This window comes from Ursus maritimus, unplaced genomic scaffold (assembly GCF_017311325.1).
Source record: "Ursus maritimus isolate PB19 unplaced genomic scaffold, ASM1731132v1 scaffold_1, whole genome shotgun sequence".
In the NCBI taxonomy this organism is placed as follows: domain Eukaryota; kingdom Metazoa; phylum Chordata; class Mammalia; order Carnivora; family Ursidae; genus Ursus; species Ursus maritimus.
Window position 1 is genome coordinate 59,934,541 of NW_024423343.1, and position 21,398 is coordinate 59,955,938.

At 42.3% G+C, this 21,398-nt stretch overlaps 1 protein-coding gene across 1 annotated transcript in view; it reads right to left on the minus strand.

The window, feature by feature from the left end:
* The window catches only part of MYO3B (myosin IIIB), a gene marked incomplete at its 5' end in the record, with an annotated part of 368,039 nt that overhangs the window by 109,039 nt on the left and 237,602 nt on the right, over nt 1-21,398 (minus strand). The window contains 4 exon segments of the mRNA XM_008687102.2: nt 3,758-3,874; nt 17,871-17,951; nt 19,543-19,705; nt 20,647-20,758. Of these exon segments, the coding sequence (XP_008685324.2) occupies nt 3,758-3,874; nt 17,871-17,951; nt 19,543-19,705; nt 20,647-20,758 (473 nt within the window).

The window sequence follows — 21,398 nt, forward strand, 5'->3', positions numbered from 1 at the left end:
AGGCTCCCCGCTGAGCAGAGAGCTGGACCAGGACCCCAGATCATGACCTGAACTGAAGGCAGACGCTTAACCAACTGAGCTACCTAGGCGGCCCTCAAGTTCCTTCTTAACATGCTTTACATCAGAAGTCCCCATGGTGCAGATGCCACATGATCACAACTTCATGAGGACAACACATGAAGCATCAACATCACTTAGACACTTGTTAGAAATGCACATTCTTGGGCCCCATCCAAAACCTAGTGAATCAGAATGTCCAGTGGTGGGAGCTGGCCATCTGTTTTTAACAGGCCCTCAAGGTGACCTGGATCCCTGCTGAAGTTTGACAGACACTGCTCCAGATCAATGATTCTTAATCCTAGCTATACATTCAAATCACCCAGGAAGATTTTAAATATGCCTAAGCCTAGCCCCTAGGGATTCTGAAACTGACCTGGGGTAGGATTGGCGTCAATTTTAAGAAGCTCTCTGGGTGATTTTAACGTGTGGCCAGGGCTGAGAATTACAGTTTCACACAGTCACTACTAATCAACTGGTATGGGGAGAGACTGTCCCTATTTACTATCCTTATTTCAGGTCATCTAAAAGCATCCAAACCAAAATATAAACAGTGAAGATAATCTGTTAACTTGGCAATTGTGATATACTGCACAAGATGCATAAAATGTGTAAGGTTGGGGGCGCCTGGGTGGTGCGGTTGGTTAAGTGTCCGATTCTTGGTTTTGGCTCAGATCATGATCTCAGGGTCGTGAGATGGAGCCCCATGTCAAGCTCTGGGCTCAGCAGGAAGTCTGCTTAAGACTCTCTCTTCCTTTCCCTCTACCCCTCCCCACACCCACTCCCAGGCTCTTTCTCTCTCTAATAAATAAATAAATCTTAAAAAAATGTAAAAGGTTGAAGTTGTAATGATTGAACATAGAGCATGATGAAGAGTGCAGAAAAAGGAATATAGAAATCAATGGTTTTATGTTGTCTATTCTGCGAAGAGTAAGCTCTGATTCTGTTATTAGTTTGGTTCCTTAAACATAAATATCTCTTACGTAAAAGAAATGGAATTCTTCGAGCTATCAGTGATAGATTAGACCATCTGTTGTTGTTGTTATTATTGCTATAAACACCAAAAGAATAAAGATAAAATTTTAAGTGGAACATTATTATATTTTTATTATTACACAAAAAAACATTATGACCAAACAGTGAAACAATGTTGAAAGAAGAAGAGAAAAAAAAAAAAAAGAAATCAAGAAAAATAGCTGCAGCCTTCCAGAATTTCATGACCTGATTCCCTTCCTTCCCTTCCCTGCCATCTCTTGATTGACTGACCCCTCCAGTGAGAGGATCAGGCAGGTGCCCTCTCCTGGAGATTCTAAAACACTGTTTGGCCTAAGCTCACTTGTAATACGGTGACAAGCAACATAAAAGCAAGAATTGACTTAAAAAAGGAGGAAGGGGAGCCTACTTCGGGGGCACAAATAACTCTCTTTCCTTATTAAGAATAACAAGGTTATTAATCTTTAACCTTGTCCTCTGGCCCAATTCAGCAGAATGGAGAGCAACCTACCAGGCACTGATCAAAGCCCAAATGGTATCACCCATGTGGAAAGCTGAGATTGCCGTTGTCTCCACCTATCTGAGATCTTCAAAATAAAGAGGAGCAATAGCAGCTTAACAGTAATTCAGAGAGGAGAAAGCAAAGCAAGAAAAGATCACCAAGTCCCTTTTGGTTTGGGACTCTCAGGAGAAAGATGCTATGCCCACCTCCAGAGAGGAAGCGCCAACATCTTTACTTGAACTTAGTAAATGCCCCCAGTTACTTTGCTTGGGTTTCCGATAAAAACCCACAGAATTTCTGTTCATGTAATTGAAGGAAGAACTTATTCCATGTTTCTCATTCATTTACACTTCAGTCATCAAAATATTGATTTTTAAGAGTTATTTGAAGTATAAAAATCAAACAGAAAACTTACAGCATATTCCTAATAAACTTAGATGAAGTCTGTTCCTCCATCCCCCAGCTTTGCCTGAAGAGCAGGGAGAAGGATTTGAGTCAGAGTAAAAACATAAACTTCAATAAGAAGGAGGCCATCAAACTACTGAGTTCAAAGCAAAACCCAATATTGTGAAATATTTTTAAGTATGTCCTGGTGACAGCTGGAATCATCTGGCATCTCTTTGGAAATTAATTGCTGAACAAGGAGATTGGAGAAGCAAAGATATGGAGAAAACCAGGAAGGTAAAACAGGGTGGTCCATTCTAAGCGAATAGATCAAGTTAAAAGAAATAAGACCAGTGACTTGGCTGAAAAAATTCAATGATGAGCTTGCATAGCAGACCTGAGGCGCGTGCAAGTGGGGCAATAGAGGCTTCTCCAAATAGGGGTCTCTTTTCCTCAGAAGAGCATCCCTAAGTGTTTTGGTTCAACGAAATAATGCAATGCTGGGAGGGACTTCTCTGAAGGAGTCGAATCTTTCCAAAGTCAGATTGAGCTCAATGAGCCATTCATATTTCCCAGGAAAGTCAAGCCAATTCTCCACTGGATCATTTTGGAATAAGACAGAAAGGTGTCTGGCCAAAAACACGAGAGAGCAGGCAGTGCAAACTCAAATATCTTTGGGGTCACCCAGGTAACATAAATGTGTGCACTGTCAGGCAAAGAGGGTGGGAAGTGGTGGGGTCTGTGGTGAACCAGAGAATGTACACCCCACCCAAAGACATTTGGGTTCAAAGTTTTTTAAAAAAACACTGTGTCTGGCCAAACAAAACATATCTGCATGGTGATTACACTGGAAGACCTTCTATTTATGACTTCCGCTAAGGAGAAAGGGTCTAGGCCATGAGTCAGTAACAGGTAGGCATCCTGTCTCCACCCCCTCAAACAGTCTCCTCAAATTCAGGAAACACTGCTGCTCCCTGGGCTCCCCCTCTTTTCCTTCTCTCCTACTCCCTAACTTCCCTGCTCCAAGGTAAAGTCCGAGTTCGGTATTTCCTTGAAACAGAGGCTGAGTGGCAGATTCCAAAGGAGTGGGAAGTGCCCAGAAATTCTTTGCTGGGCCCAGCAGATAAACTGCAAACTCTACTGTGAAATCCAGGGCACCTCATCTTCACATTTCAGAAAATGCTGGCATTAGCATGAAAGGCCGTATTTTTAAAAATCACAGCTTCTTCTAGCAGAAGTCCAGAAACTTCAAACTGCAAAAAGGAAAGATTCTAATATTTTTTAAATGTTTAAAACCACTTATTTAGTCTGTCTAATGTTCTCATTTTATGATGATGTTAACTAATGGAGGGTGGCTTAGACCAGATAATCAATTTCTTTTTTAATTTCTTGTCCATGGCCTTCCTCCCCACCATAAATGTTCTCCATCAGTTTGAGATCGATGTACCAATATCAGGGTCATAGAAAGACCTTCTTGAGAAGCTGAACTTTCGTAAGTCCCAAGGTAGATCAGACAGAAATATGTCAGCATCCACTCCAAGAGGAGGAGTTGAGGAGACGCAATCGGTAAGGAGAGCCACAACTAGACCGGTTTCCCCAGTAAACAGATCAGTAGGCAGAGGGGGCGGCTGCCAAGAAGCTGAGCTTATCTCTGTCTACTCTTTCCTTCTGTGAAATCACTGATCAGGATCCTCTGCAAGGCTGCCCCTGAATTTAAACAGCTGTCTCCTACAGGAAAACAGAGGGTCCATATCAGGTGGTCATTTCCATCTCTGGAACCTTCTCTGGAACGTCCCTGAATATAGGACACCCATCCCAAACCTCTAATGATCCCACCTGTGTGGTCACCAGGCTCACTGTAGTCTTGATCCTGGGCACTTTCCTCGCTATCCCCGGCGACAGTGGGCTGCAGATCTCTGCTTTGGTCTGAAGGGTGCCCTGTGGAATGAAACAAAGGAGGAACTTATCAAGCTTATACTCCCACATCTGGATGAATTATCCAAGTGGGTCCCACAATGTGGCTAGGGAAACCCACACTTGTCTTATGGTTTGAGACTCCAAAGTAATAAATCTCACCAACAGATTCGATATTTATTTTTATGATTTAATACAGTGTGGTTGAAAGGGGCTAATTGTAGAAAACAGGGGAACTGGTAACTGTCCTGACTGAACTCCCTACCAGCTTGGTGACTTGATAATTCGGATAACCTCTGTCTCAATGATTGCATTAGTCAAATAGGGAGCTGGGTAACAAATAGAGGTCTTAAGTGTACCAGGACAGGGTTTCCGGTTGGACAACTGGATGGTTTTCCTATTTCCTTTTCAGTTGTACCACCAGGGAAGTAAAAGGAGGGACAAGGTCCCCTCCCTTCCTCCACATCTCCGCCCCTTACGCATGTCTGTCCTTTCCTTTCATCTTGTAGTCCTGTTCACTGACAGTTGGGGATCGACAACCAATAATGCTGTCATGGAAAAGAGAGACTACACATTCCACTAGGTTGAGGACTACCACAATTGCAGCTTTTCATTGTCCAGTCAGCTTAGCTCATGTTGATAAATACCTAAGTACTTCGCTACCAAAACAGCTCACGACTTGAGTGGAAAAATACTGAAGGGTCTATCTTGGCTATCACATGTCTTCTTCCATTCTCCATGACACTCGAGGGCATGATGGGTTGAAGATGTTCCACCACCTCAGATGTTCCACCACCTCAGACACCTTCAGGTATCTGAAGAGGGCTGGTTCTTTTCAGTTGGATTCCTTGGCTGTAGAAGAAACCACACTGGTAGCAGGGCCCCTCCTCCCCACAGAGGAGATATGCTTCAGGCTTTGCCCTGAGGCAGTGCCATCTCCTTTTCCTCTGACCTGCAATGTAAACCTTGTTCTGTCTCATCCTGCACCTTCCTTCTGACTCTGGTTGTTTCAAATTTGCTGGCAGTACTTCCAGATATACCATATACCATTTGGGATCTCTGACCTTCCTCCTTTTTTATTTTCTTGGATGGGATTTTTTTTTTTTCCATCCCGTCCCTCTTTCTCCTTCTGAGTGACTCTCTTACCTCAAACATCACCTTCCCACACCCAGCCTGATGGCACCATGTCTCTCCATGCCCTTGAGTTGGCCCAGCAAACTCATGTTAAGCAACGCTGGCTGCCTCAGAGTACACTTAAAGAGATACAGTCCCTACTCTCATGGAGCTTACATTCTAATACAGAGGGTAAGAATAAAATGAGGTAACAGATGTTAGACACCCTAAAACTTTTAAGAGGGTGAGGTGGGTAGATTAGAGTCCCCTCAATATTCCTGTCTATCTAGAACTTCAGAATGTGGCCTTACTTGGAAATAAGGTCTTTGTAGATGTAATTAGTTTAAGATGAGGTCATACTGGATTAAGGTGGGTCTTAAGTCCAATGATTAGTGTTTTTATAAAAGGCCATGTGAAGACATAGACACAGGGAGAAAGCATGTGATAATGAAAGCTAAGAGTGGAATAATGGGTCTATAAGCCAAGGAATGACATTGTCAGGAACTACCAAAAGCTAGGAGAAAGGTATGGAAAGAATTCTCCCTCGGAGCCTCCAGTAGAAACCAACCTCGCTGATTTTGGACTTCCAGCCTCCTGAACTGTAAGAGAATAAGTTTCTGTTGTTTTATGCTACAAAGTTTGGGGTAATTTGTTATGGTAGCCCTAGGAAACTAACATGAAGAGGTAAAGCTGACAGATGTTAAGAAATAAGAAATAGAAGGAAAAGATTAGGTACATGTATTCAGCTTGATTTGGCTGGGGGGTAGGGAGTATTAAGAATAGGAGTTAGGGAAATGTCCATTATTTTCATTTAACAAACACAAATGTAAGGATTATTATGTTCCATGCAGTGTTCTAAGCCCTTAAAAAAAAATTAACTCATTAATCTTCATGGTAACTCTAAAAGGTAGAGGCCACTTTTACCCCCATTTTACAGTTAAGGAAACTGAGGCCCAGAGTGGTTAAATGACTTGCCCAAGAGTTACACATGGCTGGAGAGTGGCAGAGCCAGGGTTCAAATCCAAGCAGTTTTGCCCTAAAGTCTGAATTCCTAAATATTACATGGTACAGCCCCGTTTATGTAAACATTTAAAAAATCATTAACCTCTACTCTCATTTTTTCCTTTATAAGTGGAAGTAAAAATTCAGACTTTATTTCTTTCACATGCCTGGGCCTCTAAAGTCTCACAGATCAGCCTCACAGGAGGCCGCTCTGGCCTGAACTGGCATTTGATGACCCACCCAGAGAACAGACCCAGAGGCATGGTTTCCAGCAGGGACACTGTCTAGGTAGATTTCTTGGTTGGGGATCTAGGCTGGGTAAGTTTTCCTGCCCTCATAATGGACCTGGCAAACAGTGCCTACTGTATCTGGCAGAGATGGTGCATACAGATGAGGCACAAAAGCCCAACCTTCCCCTCCTAACTGCTGCTGGCCAATTGCACCAGGAACCCGTGTCGTTTCTGGCTGGAATGACAGCTGGTCGGTAGCCATCTTATCAGAACATAAAGAGGCCAACTTGTGGGAGGTCTGACAGGCAAATACCACCAAAAGCAGCACTGAGAAAGTAAAATGCTTTTTTTAAAGCATAGAATCTCACTGACAGATTTTTTTTTTTCAACAGCCACATCAGAAACCGTGGTCTCCACATGAAACAATTCTGGTAATTCCAGGCCTACGAGAACATTTTCCACTTTGATTTTCCAGTGCTTAATTCCAGTCATTATCCCGGTCAAACTTTGACTGAGTTCAAAGAAAGTCTTGCCTGGTAATTGCTTTCTCTAACTTGGAAACTAAGGAGGAAGGTTTTCCCTTATCCTAGAGATCAGTTTCTTGTCTGCCCTGGAACATGGCTGTTTGGGGAATTCCCCTTGCCTTCAAGCACCCAGGGACTGTCACTCTGTTTTCTTCTGATTCCCAGCAGCCTTGGGTGGGATTTACTCCCTATAATATATGCCCCGCCTGCTTCCAAAAATGACCGGAGGAAGCTTCATAGATTGTTTGTTTCTTGCGGTTGTGTTAGTTGGCTCTAGCTTAGCACTCCTCTTAAGGCTGGGGCAGATGTGTCTGTCCTGGTTCCATCTGAGTTTCTCCCACTCCTTTTTAAAAGATTGTATTTTTAAGAGCAGTTTTAGATTCTGAGCAAAACTGAGAGGAAGGTACAGAGATTTCCCATATATTCCCTGTTCCCACATAGGCATACACTATCAACACCACCCACCAGAGCGGTACATTTGCTACAACTGATGGACCTACACTTGCACTTCTTAATTACCCAAAATCCATAGTTTACATTATGGTTCACTCTCAATGTCGTCCATGATATGGGTTTGGATACACGATAATGACATATATGCATCATCCTGGCATCATACAGTAATTACACTGCTGTAAAAAATCCTCTGGGCTCTATTAACCCCTCCCACACCCGTGGCAATCACTGATCTTTGTACGGCCTCCACAGTTTTGCTTTTCCCAGAATGTCACATAGTTGGAATCATTCAGTACGTAGTCTTTTCAGACTGGCTTTCACCTTGTAATATGCATTTATATTTCCTGCATGGCTTTTTGTGGCTTGAAAGCTCATTTCTTTTCAACACTAAATAATATTCCATTGTCTGGATGTACTACAGTTAATTTATCCATTTACCGACTGAAGCACATCCTGGTTGCTTCCAAGTTGAGCAGTTATGAGTAAGGCTGCCTCAAACATCTGTGTGCAGGTTTTTGTGTGGACGTAAGTTTTCAGCTTCTCTGGGTAAATCCCAAAGAGCATGAATACTGGAGCATATGGTAAGAGTATGTTTAGTTTTGTAAGAAACTGCCCCACTGTCTTCCAAGTAGCGCTACCATTCTGTGTTCTCATCAGCAATGAATGACCTGTTGTTCCACATCCTCATCAGCAGTTGATGTTGTCAGTGTTCCCGATTTTGGCCCTTCTAGTAGGTGCATAACAGTATATTGTTGTTTTAATTTACATTTACCTGCTGACATGATGTAGAGCATCAGACTGTCCCCTCTCGATGGGGAAAAGAATAAATTTTATGTTGCTTTTGTGACCACCCCAAAAGCATTTAGCAGAGTGTTCTGCATGGAGAGGATGTTCAGAAAATGTTTAGGGGAAGGACACCAGATCAGGAGTTAGGCGGTCTGGATTGCAGGGAGTTTTCTTAGCCACCATCTGTAAAATGGGGTAAGATGCTGAACCTACTTCTCAGGGTTACTGTGATAATTACAAAAATAAGGTGAGTGAAACTGTCTTGTATAAACTAGAAATTGCTATGCAAAAATATAGCATGTTAGGAAAGTATTTCTGTTTGTTAATCAAAAAGGAAATAACTCCCACCTCTATGATCATTCCAGCTTATGCAGTTCTAATTTCCTATAAATCAAAGTTATTTACTTTCCATAAATCTTTCCTAAAAAGATAAAGTTCTAGATGTTTATAGCAGCTTTATTCATAGTCACCCAGAACTGGAAACAAATGTCATTTAGCTAGTAATTGGCAAAACTGAGGTATATCCATACTCTGGAATTCTGGTCAGCAATGAAAAAGAATAAATTACTGTTAAATGCATCACCACTGATGAATCGTGAAAGTATTATACTAAATGAAAGAAGCTAGACGCAAAAGCTTATATGCTATATTACTCCATTTCTATGACATTTTGGGAAAGGCATAATTATAGGGACAGAAACCCATTAGTGGTCACCAGGAGCTAAGGGTGGGGGGAAGGATGGTAACAAAAGGGGCATGAGAGAGCTTTCTGGAAATTCTATTTTTCTTGATTGTGAAGGGGGTTACCTGTTCATCCAATTTCATCAAACTGTTTTGAGTTTTACTGTATATAAATTATATCTCAATAAATATGACTTTTTAAAAATCATCAGGACCTAAAAAGATTAAAAGATAAAGTCTTCTCAAACTGATTGTTCCTGGAAAGCAGGATCCATTTTTAACCCACTAGGACGAAAGTGTCTGGTGGGGAGAGCCCTGCTGTTGACGAGGGACCCTTCACAACCATTTGTATCATTGACCATAGCTGGTTTTGACACTAAGTACTTGGCTCAAAGTCTATGAAATTAGCAGGCTCTGGTTGCTTGTACATCTCAACCGTCACAACTTTATTGACGAGAATGGCTACCAGCTGTCACCTCTGCCTCCACCTCTGTGCTTGGTGATTTAGACTTCATGGCCACAGCAAATCAAGCCATGATCCTGCTATGGTTCTCCGTGTTGGGGTTTGAACTCCTAGCCAAATGGCTGTCGCTCAGCTGTTATGCTGCCAATCACCCGTCACTGTGGGTTAAACATGATATGCACACTGAGATCTTCCAACTCCTTAGACATCTGAAAGGCAACTTGCTTTCCACACCAGCAGGCAGCAAATCTGGGTGATATTTAACTCCTGGATTTTAGAATTTCCGACTTTATGGAAGGGGGTGAGGAGGGGACTTGCTATTTTACAGAACAAGTTACAGAAGGGCCTCAAACCAGTGAATGGGAAAAATGATGTCATTAGCATACCACCTAAATCTTAACAACTTTGAGGCCGGTGAAAAATTTATCTACACAAATGAATCAAGCTCTTGGCATGATGGAGCACAGTTCTTTACAAAAACAAAAACAAAACCACTTCAGATCTTTCACATGATACTACTGTATTTTAATTTTCCCGTTAGATAAGCAAGACTTAAGATTTAGAAAATTCTCTCTTATAAAGGCTTTATTGTAACTGTATTTAAGATTTGACAGGTACTATTTTTTTCTCCAAAAGTGAGAGAAATGGTTTCATCTTTTTGAAGTTATAGTATTATTATGCTCACCATTGAAGAGTACTATACAGACAGATTTATTTCCCAGTGAAGTTCATCTTTAGGAAGGGGGTACAGAGAGGGAACTAACATTTACTGAATATCTGCCACATGCCAGGTACCATGCAGGATGCTTTGCATGTAGTATCTGTAATTGATCATCTTCACAACAGTCCCGAGAACTAGGCCTTCATGAGTTCCATTTTATAGGTGAGGAAACTAAAACTCAGAAGTTAAGTAATTTTCCCCAAACCACATGACAAATTATGGCGTAGCAGAGATTTAAAGTCGATTATTGTTCGTTTTTCTTTCCTTTTTCTTAGAATTTGAGGATAGCTGACACACATTACATAAGTTTCAGGTGTACAACAAAGTGATTCAACATCTCTACACATTACACTACGCTCACCACAAGTGTAGCCACCATCTGGCGCCATACAATGCAATTACAGTACCATTAACTGTATTCCCTGTGCTGTACCTTTTATTCTCATGACTTATTCATTCTATAACTGGAAGCCTGTATCTTCCACTCCCCTTCACCCATTTTGTCCATCCTCCTGCTCCCCTTCCCTCTGACAACCATCAGTTTGTTCTCTGTGTTTATAGGTCTGATTCTGCTTTTTGTTTATTCATTTGTTTTGTTTTTTAGATTCCACATATAAGTGAAATCATGTGGTCTTTGTCTTTCTCAGTCTTAACATGTTTCACTTAGCATAATATCCTTTAGGTCCACCCATGCTGTTAAAAATGGCAAGATCTCATCCTTTTTTATGGCTGTATGATATCCCATTGTGTACATATACCACTTCTTTTTTATCCATTCATCTATCAAGGGACACTTCGATTGCTTCCATATCTTGACTATTGTAAATATTGCTGCAGTAAACATATGGGTGCATATATCTTTTTGAGTTAATGTTTTCATTTTCTTTGGGCAAATACCCAGTAGTGGAATTACTGGATCATATGGTATTTCTATTTTTAATTTTTGAGAAACTTCCACACTGTTTTCCATAGTGGCTGCATCAATTATATTCCCACCAGCATTGTACCTGGGTTCCTTTTTCTCCATGTACTTCACCAACACTTGTTATTTCTTGTCTTCTTGATGTTAGCCATTCTGACAGATGTATGGTGACATCTCATTGTGGTTTTGATTTCTACTTCCCTGATGATGGTGATGTTGAGCATCTTTTCATGTGCTTGTTGGCTATCAGTATGTCTTCTTTGGAAAAATGTCCATTCAGCTCCTCTGCCCATTTTTTAATCAGATTTTTGTGGGGTTTTTTTTGGTTAAAGTAAATTTTTTTGACTCCAAAGTCCACTTGCTCAGGTTGGTATATGAAACTCTTCCCAAAACTTTGACTGGTACCCTATGTCCATGTGCCATATCCAAGATGGAAACAAATGGTAGAGTGTGGCCTACTGAAAAGAGCACTGGGTGAAGACTGAGAAGAGGGCTTTGATACCAACCTTTTTTTTTTTTTTTAAGATTTATTTATTTTAGAGAGAAAGAGAGAGAGAGCACCAGAGGAAGCACATATAGGAGGAGGGGAAGATGGACAGAATCTTCAAGCAGACTCACCACTGAGTGTGGTGTTTGCCATGGGGCTCAATCCCACAACCCATGAGATCATGACCTGAGCCAAAACCAAAAGTCAGATGCTCACCCAACTGAGCCACCCAGGTGCCCCAGCCAATAGTTAAGCTCACATAACACATAAGGAGAGACAACTTATTTAAATTCTCTGTGCTTATGTTCCATCTGTTAAGGAAAACAATATCTGCCTTTCTATACACAGGAGTCTTTTGAGGAAAAGAAATCCAATCACTCTTGCCAGAGCAGTTAATTTTGTCCCTAAATGTTTCTTTAGCATTGGTGGTTCAGTGGTTGAATTCTTGCCTGCCTAAATGTTTCTTTACTATTATGTGAATATAGCCTAAATAACTATGATTCCATATGGGAAAAAAAGAAACTTGAAAAAAAATTGAAGATATAGAATAAAGGCATCTTGAGTGTGTTACTGATCACAATCACGTTGAGTATAGTTGGCAGGTTGAGGTGGTAAAGATGCCACTTTGGGCAGCACCTCTTTGCAGCCAGATTCTGGAGCTCTATATGAGGTCCAGAATGGAGAAGCTGATTCAAAGTTGAAGTACTCATGGACTTCCTCTGAAAGTTTAATCTTGAGTCCTGGGGGTGCAGAGTGCTGCACCAAAGTTTCATCTTAAGCACAGTTCTGTGCCATGTCAATGTATCAGTCACAATCAGACCTCAAACCCATGTTGGCTCTTCACAGCTTCCTCTCTGTGCATTAGGTGAACAGCACTCAGGGCATTTAATTCTAACATGGACAATAATTTGATTTCATAGCAAAGGACATTCCTTTGCATTCCAAGTTATTTCATGGCAAGAATTCCATTGTTTGTGCCAAAGTGAGGTTTGGCAGGGCCCATTTCTTGACAGAAACCTTGAAGCCACAAACCAGGCCTTTTCTCTGTTACACACCACTTCCTCTAAGCCAAGCTGCAGGGGCTCTCTGTATGTCCTGTCCTGTATGTCTTATATGTCTCTGTATGTGTCCTGTCACAAACAAGGCACATTTTCCCAAAGTAAAGCACAACGCTTGTCCCCACAAACATGTTCCCCCTCTAAAATGTTAAGCCTATAGCTGTCAGAAATCAGCCCCAACTTTTTACTTAGAGAGAGCTAGAGAAAACCAGGCTGTGTGCAGGTGGACTGGGCAGGACTCCTCGCATGAACCTGAAGGTACTCTGTCTTCTATTAAACAAAGGTTTAGAAGGCAGTGGAGCTAGCATGCACCTCATAGTTCATCTCAAGCCTGGATACACTAGCTAACACTTTCCCCCAGATGTTGCTTTACTCTTGTATGGGTATGACCTAAGACAACAGGAAAGGAGAAGTAGATGGTTCCTGCCCAATGGCCAAGAAGAGTTTGGAACCTGTCTTCTCTCACATTTTGAGGAAGTAAGTGTTTGTGTGAAATGACCAGGAGTCTTTTGGAGTGAGTGAAGAAACAGTGGAATAGAGGCAGAACGGGAAATAGAGATGAGAGGAAAGGAGTGATCGAGGGTGTGCTTGATTTCCTTCTGTTAGTTCAAAGTAGATCTTTGCCTTCAATGGTATATCCACTTGAGCTTCCTCTACTTTTTGGCTTGCGATCAACAATCTGCTTATGCACAGCTTTGTCAGAATGAAAACTACCTCCTGTAATCATTTCTACCTTCAAGAAACACGGGTTATTTCAATGTATATCCTCAGCTATATTTTAGAATGATTTTGACTCTTTGTATCTCACTGGAGTTCTACAGAGCTCCCTCCCAATATGTGTTGACATAATACAGAGTACCTGATTGATACAAACAGCATCCTTCTGAGGAACAGCATGTTTTATCACCCTCTGTATCAGAGATGGGAAATCTGATGCCCCAAATTAAACCCCATCGTTCACCATGGTAGCTCCAGCATACAGCAGATACTTAATAGTGAATGAAAAAAGACATTTCCAAATTTAAAATATCATTGTCCTGCACATCTAGGGATATTTCTGGAAATCTAGTTCCAGGAAATTACTACAACCACCCAGTCACTGCCAACTCACGAACAGTGCTAAAGGAACCAAACCTTTAAAGTTAGAAAAGACCAGAAGGAGGCCTTACCTGAGAGAGGTTTAAAAATTCAGGCAGTTTTAAACACAAAACTTTGGTTTTGTTATGAAGTAGGGTCAAGTTTCTAAAAGAAGTTAAATAGCCGCTGATAGGTTGCTATCTGAAATTGTACCCAAGTGTGCTGGAACCTCTCTGGACATGATGCTTGCTTTCTCCTCAGGAAGCAGCATTTAAAGCAACTCTCATTGGCCAGTGTCACATGATGCACCCAGCGGTTCCAGCTGAATCCGGTTTAAAATTCGGGTTCACAGGCTCAAAGAAGCCTAACTCTTGGCAGTCATGGCTGAGACTCTAAAAAGCACACTCCCCAAAAGGCATCAGAAGGAGAAATGGCCATCGTTTATCTGTGATGTTGGAAGGGCCAAGGAGGGGGAGTAAGTGGGAAGTTGAAGAAGGACAGAGAGGGGAAACATTTTCCACTGCACTGAAGCAATTAGACGAAAATGTGCTGTAAACCAGTGGGCTCTTCCTGCTCCTGAGAGTTGGGAGAGAATGGGAAAGAGGGGCTGGAAGAGCCTACTCCTTCCTGGAGACACTCTTTGAAATTCCATTGCCAGGCCCTAGGGCTCCACTGGCTCCACTGTCACCTACTTGAGGCATTTTCCCTCTGATATGGGGAAGCCCACCACTTTGCTCTCATTTAAAAAACAGATCTTGAATTAGAGGAGCATTTTAAAAAAGTGTTTTCAAAAACTTATAGAATGAGATATTGTGGACCTTTTAAAAATCCCCTGCCGCTTATGTGTTTTGATAGTATTTACTGAGGAATGTATGCATTTTTTATTTGAATAAATCTAGTTATATCTACTTTGTAGACACCAAAGAGGTCATTTAAAAAATAATTAGTAAGGGAATGACATATAACTGTTACTTTTTACTTAGAATACCCCATCTATCTGAAAACTAATATGTGTCATCTTATCTTTCTAATTAAAAAGGTATGTAATTTTAAATTCTTTGTTGTTTAAAAGAGCATGTTTTCCTTTGGCAAGAGCCTATTATTAGCATTAACAAATAATAAAAACACAGAAATCATGTCACTTCTCACCAAGATGACATTCAAAGTTGTTTCCCTGACCAAAAAAAGAAGGGGGGGGGGACTGATAAACTATAGTTTTGCTTGGGATCCCTAGCTCTCTCTCCCAGAGATTCCTCACATCTCATAGAGGCCCTTTATTGCTGGTGCAATGTTATACACGTAGGAAATGGATGCGTATGCACCTAGGGTATTTTTTTCCGTTTGTTTTCTCTTCCAGCATTTGATCACTGGCTGGTGAACTGTTTGGGCCCACAGAGATCTCTAGACCACCAGCTCATGTATTTGAAAGGCATCTGTTTATTTTGAAAATGCAAATGTGGCCTACCTCAAAGACTGACAGGCAAGAAATGACCCACTGAGCAACGGGAGAGGTTTCCAATCTGGAGCCCTGTCCCTCCCTCTATCAAACCGAGATCACTCGCTGTCAAAATCACTTAAATAAGCTCCAGGAATCTGAGTGAAGGGCCCACAATTAAAATGAACAGGCTCGTGTGTGTGTGTGTGTGTGTGTGTGTGAGAGAGAGAGAGAGAGAGAGAGAGAGAGAGAGAGTCTCCTTCCCTCTCTCTTTGAGGAATTAGCCAGGCAGATCATTTCTCACCTAGTTTAAAGTAATGATGAGGACAGTTACAAAAGGACTCTGCGCCTTTGAAATGGTGGCTCCTAGACCGAGGGCTGCCTGGAGGAGGGCCCTACAACGGGGACACTGGCCTCTTAGCAGCCACAGCCCAGTCCTGGGGACGGACTCCTGGAGAAAGCCCAGGAAGGTTAATACCCCGACTTTGATCTCTGTCAAGGCATACCAGCAAGAATTAATTTACATTTCAGATGAAAAAGGTTGACAGCATGAAAAGGCATCTTGTTTCTGGTATGTGAACGTGCCGTAATAGATCGGGAATTCTGAAAGGAAGTTCTGAGGAAGCTAAAGGGATAAGCTGTGCGGCTGCTTTTATTGGGAAGGAGATGAAAGGAAAACAAATTTCAATATGTGCTGCTCTGTAACAACATGTAGGCCAAATGCTTCCTAAATTTCAAGGGCTGCTCTTTTAAAAATATATAACATATCTTAGCAACACCACTAAAAAAAAAAAAAAAGGCAATGGGCCAGAACTTGAAAACAAAGAAACGCATTCCACAGAATCTAAATTTCAAGTTAAATGATTTGTTAAAAAAATAAATAAATAAATGAGAGAGTAAGTTTCGAAAACAATCAGAAATGGTTGTGCCAGGATAACGTCCCTAAGCCACTTCCTGCAGGCTTCACAAGTAAGGGAACCGCTAGGTCTGGGGCTTGTTCTACTCGGAAACATCCTAGTGGTGTGAAAAGAGCTTGTAATGAGAAGATTAAGCTTTGGGAAGAACACGTCCCAAAACAGAGAAGTTGGAATGAGTTGCTTTGCTTTTTAGATAAACACAACCATGGCTTCCAATATAAAGATAAGGAAAATATTCTCACATAAAAGGAAACTGCCCATAAAATTGCAAATGCTGTTACCCTATCGAGGCATCTTTTCTGCTAACACAACACCAGCACCTCAATTCCTGTCCGTGGTGTTGGACTAAAGGGCAAAGAGACTCTGCCTGCTTTTGCTCTGGCTGCCACACTACTTCCAAGAGGGAGAGGTGGCATTAGTACCACCCTCAATGTCCTCATGTCTGCCCAAGCCCCTGTAGACTCAATTAATGGAAGTTCCCTATGCCACTTGATAAGTAGGAACACAAGCTGCTGGGCTAAAAAAAAAAGGGGGGGGGAATGCTTCCAAAGCTTAAAAAAAAGAAGCACCTTGCAGACATGTGTTCTCTCCAGTTCTGCAAAACAAAATTACATTTGATGGTACCTACCGCATAGGTGCTCTACTGAAAATGCAATCACTACTGGCCTGATAGGATGATGAAGCAAGCCTGTCTCTGTTTTCATGCAGCCCTCACTTGGCAATAACAGATTGCAAATGGGGATCCCTCCAAAGATCATTTTCAGAGAGAGAAAATGTGATTTATGATCCTATATACTGGACGCAGTGGATCAACAATACATAACCCAAAGTTTATATTTTAAAACATATGTTGGGCTTTGGGCCAAACTGCAAGATCAGAAATCAGTCCACAAGACCGTGTGGGGGAGGGGTGCCTGCATGCGTGTGCGTGTGCGGTGCGGTGTGGTGTGTGGAGGTGGGCAAGGAGGGAACAAATGCACTGAGTTGTCTTTCTTAAGCTGCAACTAGAACTGGATCCTTCTCCCAATGAACTCTTTGAAGTTGTAAAGCTTAAAATTCCTAGGGGACGGTGTTAAAACTTACACATTTGCATCTAAATGACATCCCTTTCTTCCAAATATTTTGGTTCTGAATGAAGATGTCAGGTCTCTACAGTGGCTGAAGAAGAGTTCCTGGAGCCAGGTTCTGGGCAGGGACCACCTCGAAAAGGTTGCAGCTGTTTTACTAAGAGTTTGCTTCGAGGCAGCAGTTTCTGAAACTCTATCCCTCTTCCGGCTCGTGGAGTCCACTGCTCTTTCATTCTGTCTCCACTTTTTTACACTCTCGGAGCTCCAGGCAGGCCCTGGGGCCTAGCTCTTCCAGGGCCTCACATAGGCATATACGGCTTCCAATGATGAAGGGAACCCAGGCTGGCAGGCATCGTGGATACTGCTTTTGCAGAAGAGCAGAGCCACCCAGGAGCCAGGGACAGGTCAGATGAGGCAGGAACCAGAACTCAGCAGCACTCAGGCAGCCAGGCTCCAGCTGAGCCACAGCTTAACCCCACAGGGCCCAGAGGACCACCTTAGCCACATACAGGCCGGGGTGTGGGAAATCCTGTTTGCTGGGAAAGTCCCGGAGCTATTCTTATCTCTGTGATGCTGAAAGATGAGTCTTGCATATGATCGGAGAATTCCAAGGTTGCCAGACACCTTCTAGACTTAACCGGACTTGGGCCTGTGCTCTCATTTCACAGATGACAGATGTGTGACTCCAAGAAGGAAAGGGACTTGTTCAGTCCTCAGTATATGAAGTGACTTTATCCGATCTGCCTGTGTTCAGATGCTGACTCTGCTATTGACCAGCTGTGTGACTGTGGACAAGTTACTGCACTTCTCTGTGCCACTGTTGCCCTCTCTATAAACTCAGGAATATTAGAGCACTTACTGAGAGTCTCCTCACACAAGTATGGCAAGCAGCAAATGCTTGCTGTCAGCCTTTTCATCATCACGCCAGGGGTGTGCCAGAACAAGCACTAGAACCCCCACTAGAACTCACAACTCCGATTCCAGGACTCCTGAATTATCTACCTCTCAGCTTTCCGAAATCATATGAACTCAATCACAGAATATTTTCAAGTGGATGCTATGAAAATGATGTTTTAATTACCTGCTTGAATAGGAACCGCAGACTTACTCCTTCTGTTGCTTATTTTCTTAAATTTCTTCCGAGCATCATATCCTCTCCAGGCTAAAAATACAAAACCATGTGCTAGGAATGACATTAATTTAAGAACGTGCCAGCGAATTGATATAAGCTGTTTTCCCTCCAATCTATTACCCCTCTTGTCCTCCTTCCTGCTTTCTCACTGAACAAAATAAGCAGAGATACGTGAGTGATGATGGGGAAAAGGGGCCTCTCTGTACTCTTAGCTGGGCCTCCAAGATGCTTCTGAGGAGTTGTTTTTGTTCCGGCACTGAGTTTCCAGAACACTCTGGATTCTACTTATGAATCACTGGGGACCTCTATCCCAGGTGAGGCAGCTCTCTGTCATTCCAATCCCTGGAGGAAGCTCTGTGTTCAGGACTTCAGAGTACGGGAGTTTGTCAGGACAGTAGGAAAGAACTGGAATAGCCTGACCTGTTCGATTTCTTTTATTTGGGAGGAAGGTACGAACATGAAATTTGAAGGAGTGAAAAATAAAGAAGGGAGTCAGGGTGCCGGGGTGGCTTAGTGGATTAAGCATCTGCCTTGGCCTCGGGTCATTATCCCAGGGTACTGGGATGAAGCCCCACATTGGGCTCCCTGCTCAGCAGGGAGCCTGCTTCTCCCTCTGTCTGCCACCCCCCGTTTGTGCACTCTCTCTCTTTGAAAGGAAGGAAGGAAGGAAGGAAGGAAGGAAGGAAGAAAGGAAGAAAGGAAGAAAGGAAAGAAGGAAGGAAGGAGTCAAGGGGAATAATTAGTAGCACAACACCTGCATTTGGTGTTGGTGAACCATGTGCCAAGAACTGTGCTTCAGGAGAAGAAAATATGCGATAGTAAGGCAAAAGGCAAGGAAAATGGATGAGGAGAAGAGAAAGAGAAATCTCTGGGGGTGTGCTGAGGCCTGTAGACACAGGACTGGGACATTAAGCTGCCCACCAGGAGCATGACCACCTCCCCTTTTTGTCCTTCCCATTAGCATCACAGCTCTCCACGTTGCTGAGTGCGGTCATGAAGTCCAGAGTGGACAATGGGATTCTGGGTTATGAGAGCACAAAGGAAATTGTCCACTATGTTCAAGATCTGATGCTTTCATAACCACTCATCAACAGCACAGAAGCTCAGACGCTGTTTGTAACACAAATGACACACACATGCAAAGAGACACTGAACAGGCTGGGCATTTGAGAGAGCCTGGTGATTTGTTCCTTTGGTTTATAAGCTCTGTCTGTGTTAGAAAAGCGTTTGGGAAAGGGTATTAGTAATTCTGATGCTGGGAAGTTGGTGATGGGCCTGGGGAGTATATTACATCAGTCGTCTGGGAGAAGGGGCACAAGTCTGTGTGAACTGGGTTTTCCCTCTGCCCACTTCACACTGCCTCTACTGTGCCACTCACCGCAGTGTGTCATGGTGGCTTGTTTGCTTATGTGGAGGTCAGAGGGACCATGGTGGTCTTGCTCATGGCTATATTCCCAGCATCTAGCACAGGGCCTACAATAGGCACCCAATAAATACTTGCTGAAGCAAGGAAGAAAGAAAGAAAGGAAGAAGGGAAGGAAGAAGAGAAGAAGCCATTGAGAAAAGCAACAGGAGAGTGGCCCCAATACTAGATGAAATAACAAGATTCAGGACCGTTTACCTGACTGGATGGCAATGGCCCCCTTCTCTCTCTTCTCTCTGATTCTTTTGTATCTCCTGGTTCCAAGCCACCCCTTGGCATATGCCTGCAGCACAACCACTCTGCCTATGACTTCTTGCAGCAGCAAATTTAACTGCTCAACATGGTAATATTTGAGAAAAACCTGAAATGAGATATTAGTTTTAGCATTACATATGGGCTCCCAAACAGAGATTCAGTCTACTCCAGAATATTCATAATAAAAATATTAAAACCATTATCTACATAAAGTTTACAGTGACTTCTTCTATGCTAAGATTACTGACTTCTTGGGAGCAAACACAATACCTCTGCTCAGGTTGAGCCAATCCTTGATTATTCATATAAACAGATGATGGGGTTAATGGGATTCAGGAGATCCCAAAGGTTCTCCAAGTCTGCTTTATATCTGCCAGGAGTTCTATTTTCTCAATTTGATTTCTACTATCTGTCTCCACAGCCTTTGATGGAGGCACTAACCAACAGAACGGATCCATGGCCAACAGTGGAAGTTCAGAAGGGGAACGACCTAAATGACCCACTGATCTAATTCCTGCTGAGGAGTAACTGTGTTGCCATCCACACTCAGGCTATGACTGACTTTGTATGGCAATTCAGAACGGATCATAAAAACCTGGGACAGGGATGGGATGTTCCCCCAAACGAAAAGCTATACACGATGAGACTACTAATTAGGGTACACAGTAAAAAACACAACATGAGTCTAATGAAAAATGGACAAAACTGTAAAAGATACTCCTTACTGTCATTAATAAGATTTGTGTATTTCCATGAGGTGCTGGAATAAGTAACATTTAGAAAGAGACATTTTTAAATGAACTCAAAGTTCTCATTCTAGAAATGTTAAGTGGTTCTCTCAAACTACATGCAGAACAGGAGGCAAACCCTCCTCTTCTTGTCCGGAGGTCCTAGGACTCCTGACCCAAGACCAGCAAAGATCAGTGTTAGGTTGGGTGTTGTCTGCTAAGCCACACAACTTACAGAGCCATTCATATCACTGACAAGAGGTAAAGATACACAGTAGAGCATCACAGGTGACAATCTGAACAAAAAAGAAAGAACTACCTTTGTTTTTCCCAGCACCCAGTGATCTAATCTGGATTTTTCCAAGATAGCAGCACAGCTCTCTTTGCTAGCAAGAGGTGTTTCATGTGCTTTGAATGCCAAGTAATAATACCTACAAAATAAAAGAGTTATCATTTGATTCAGTATAGTAGATACGCTCTGGACCCACTGCCATGCCTTGTTTTTTAATAGTAAATATTTCTGGAGCACCAATATTAGCATACTAGGTAGTGAAAGGTATACAATTTATGCTTATTAACCTGGCTCTTACTTACTTTTATATTTTCTGCTATGTGTATTCCACTTTCGATATTACTTTATAATTCACGTTCAATGAATATTTCACATCTTTTGCATGCAAAATCAAAGTATCTAATCCTTTAAGAAAACTGAAATTTAAACAGCCTTTCTAGTGAATGTCATCATTTTATGTGTTAGCATTATCATAAAATAATTTGTAATCCCATTGTATAAATTTTGACTCTGCTTTCAAAAGTCCCCTCCGAAGCAATTTGTAGATAGCAAAAGTGATCACAGCCTAATACTCCTGAATCAGTCTGCTGAGCTACATGTCCATCTTGAGGTACAGAGTAGGTATGGGTTTTATTTTGTTTTTTTAAGATTTTATTTATTTGAGAGAGAGAGAGGGAGAGAGAGAACACAAGTAGGGAGAAGGGGCAGAGGGCGAGGGAGAAGCAGACTCCCCAGTGAGCAGGGAGCCCAATGTGGGGCTCCATCCCAAAACCCTGGGA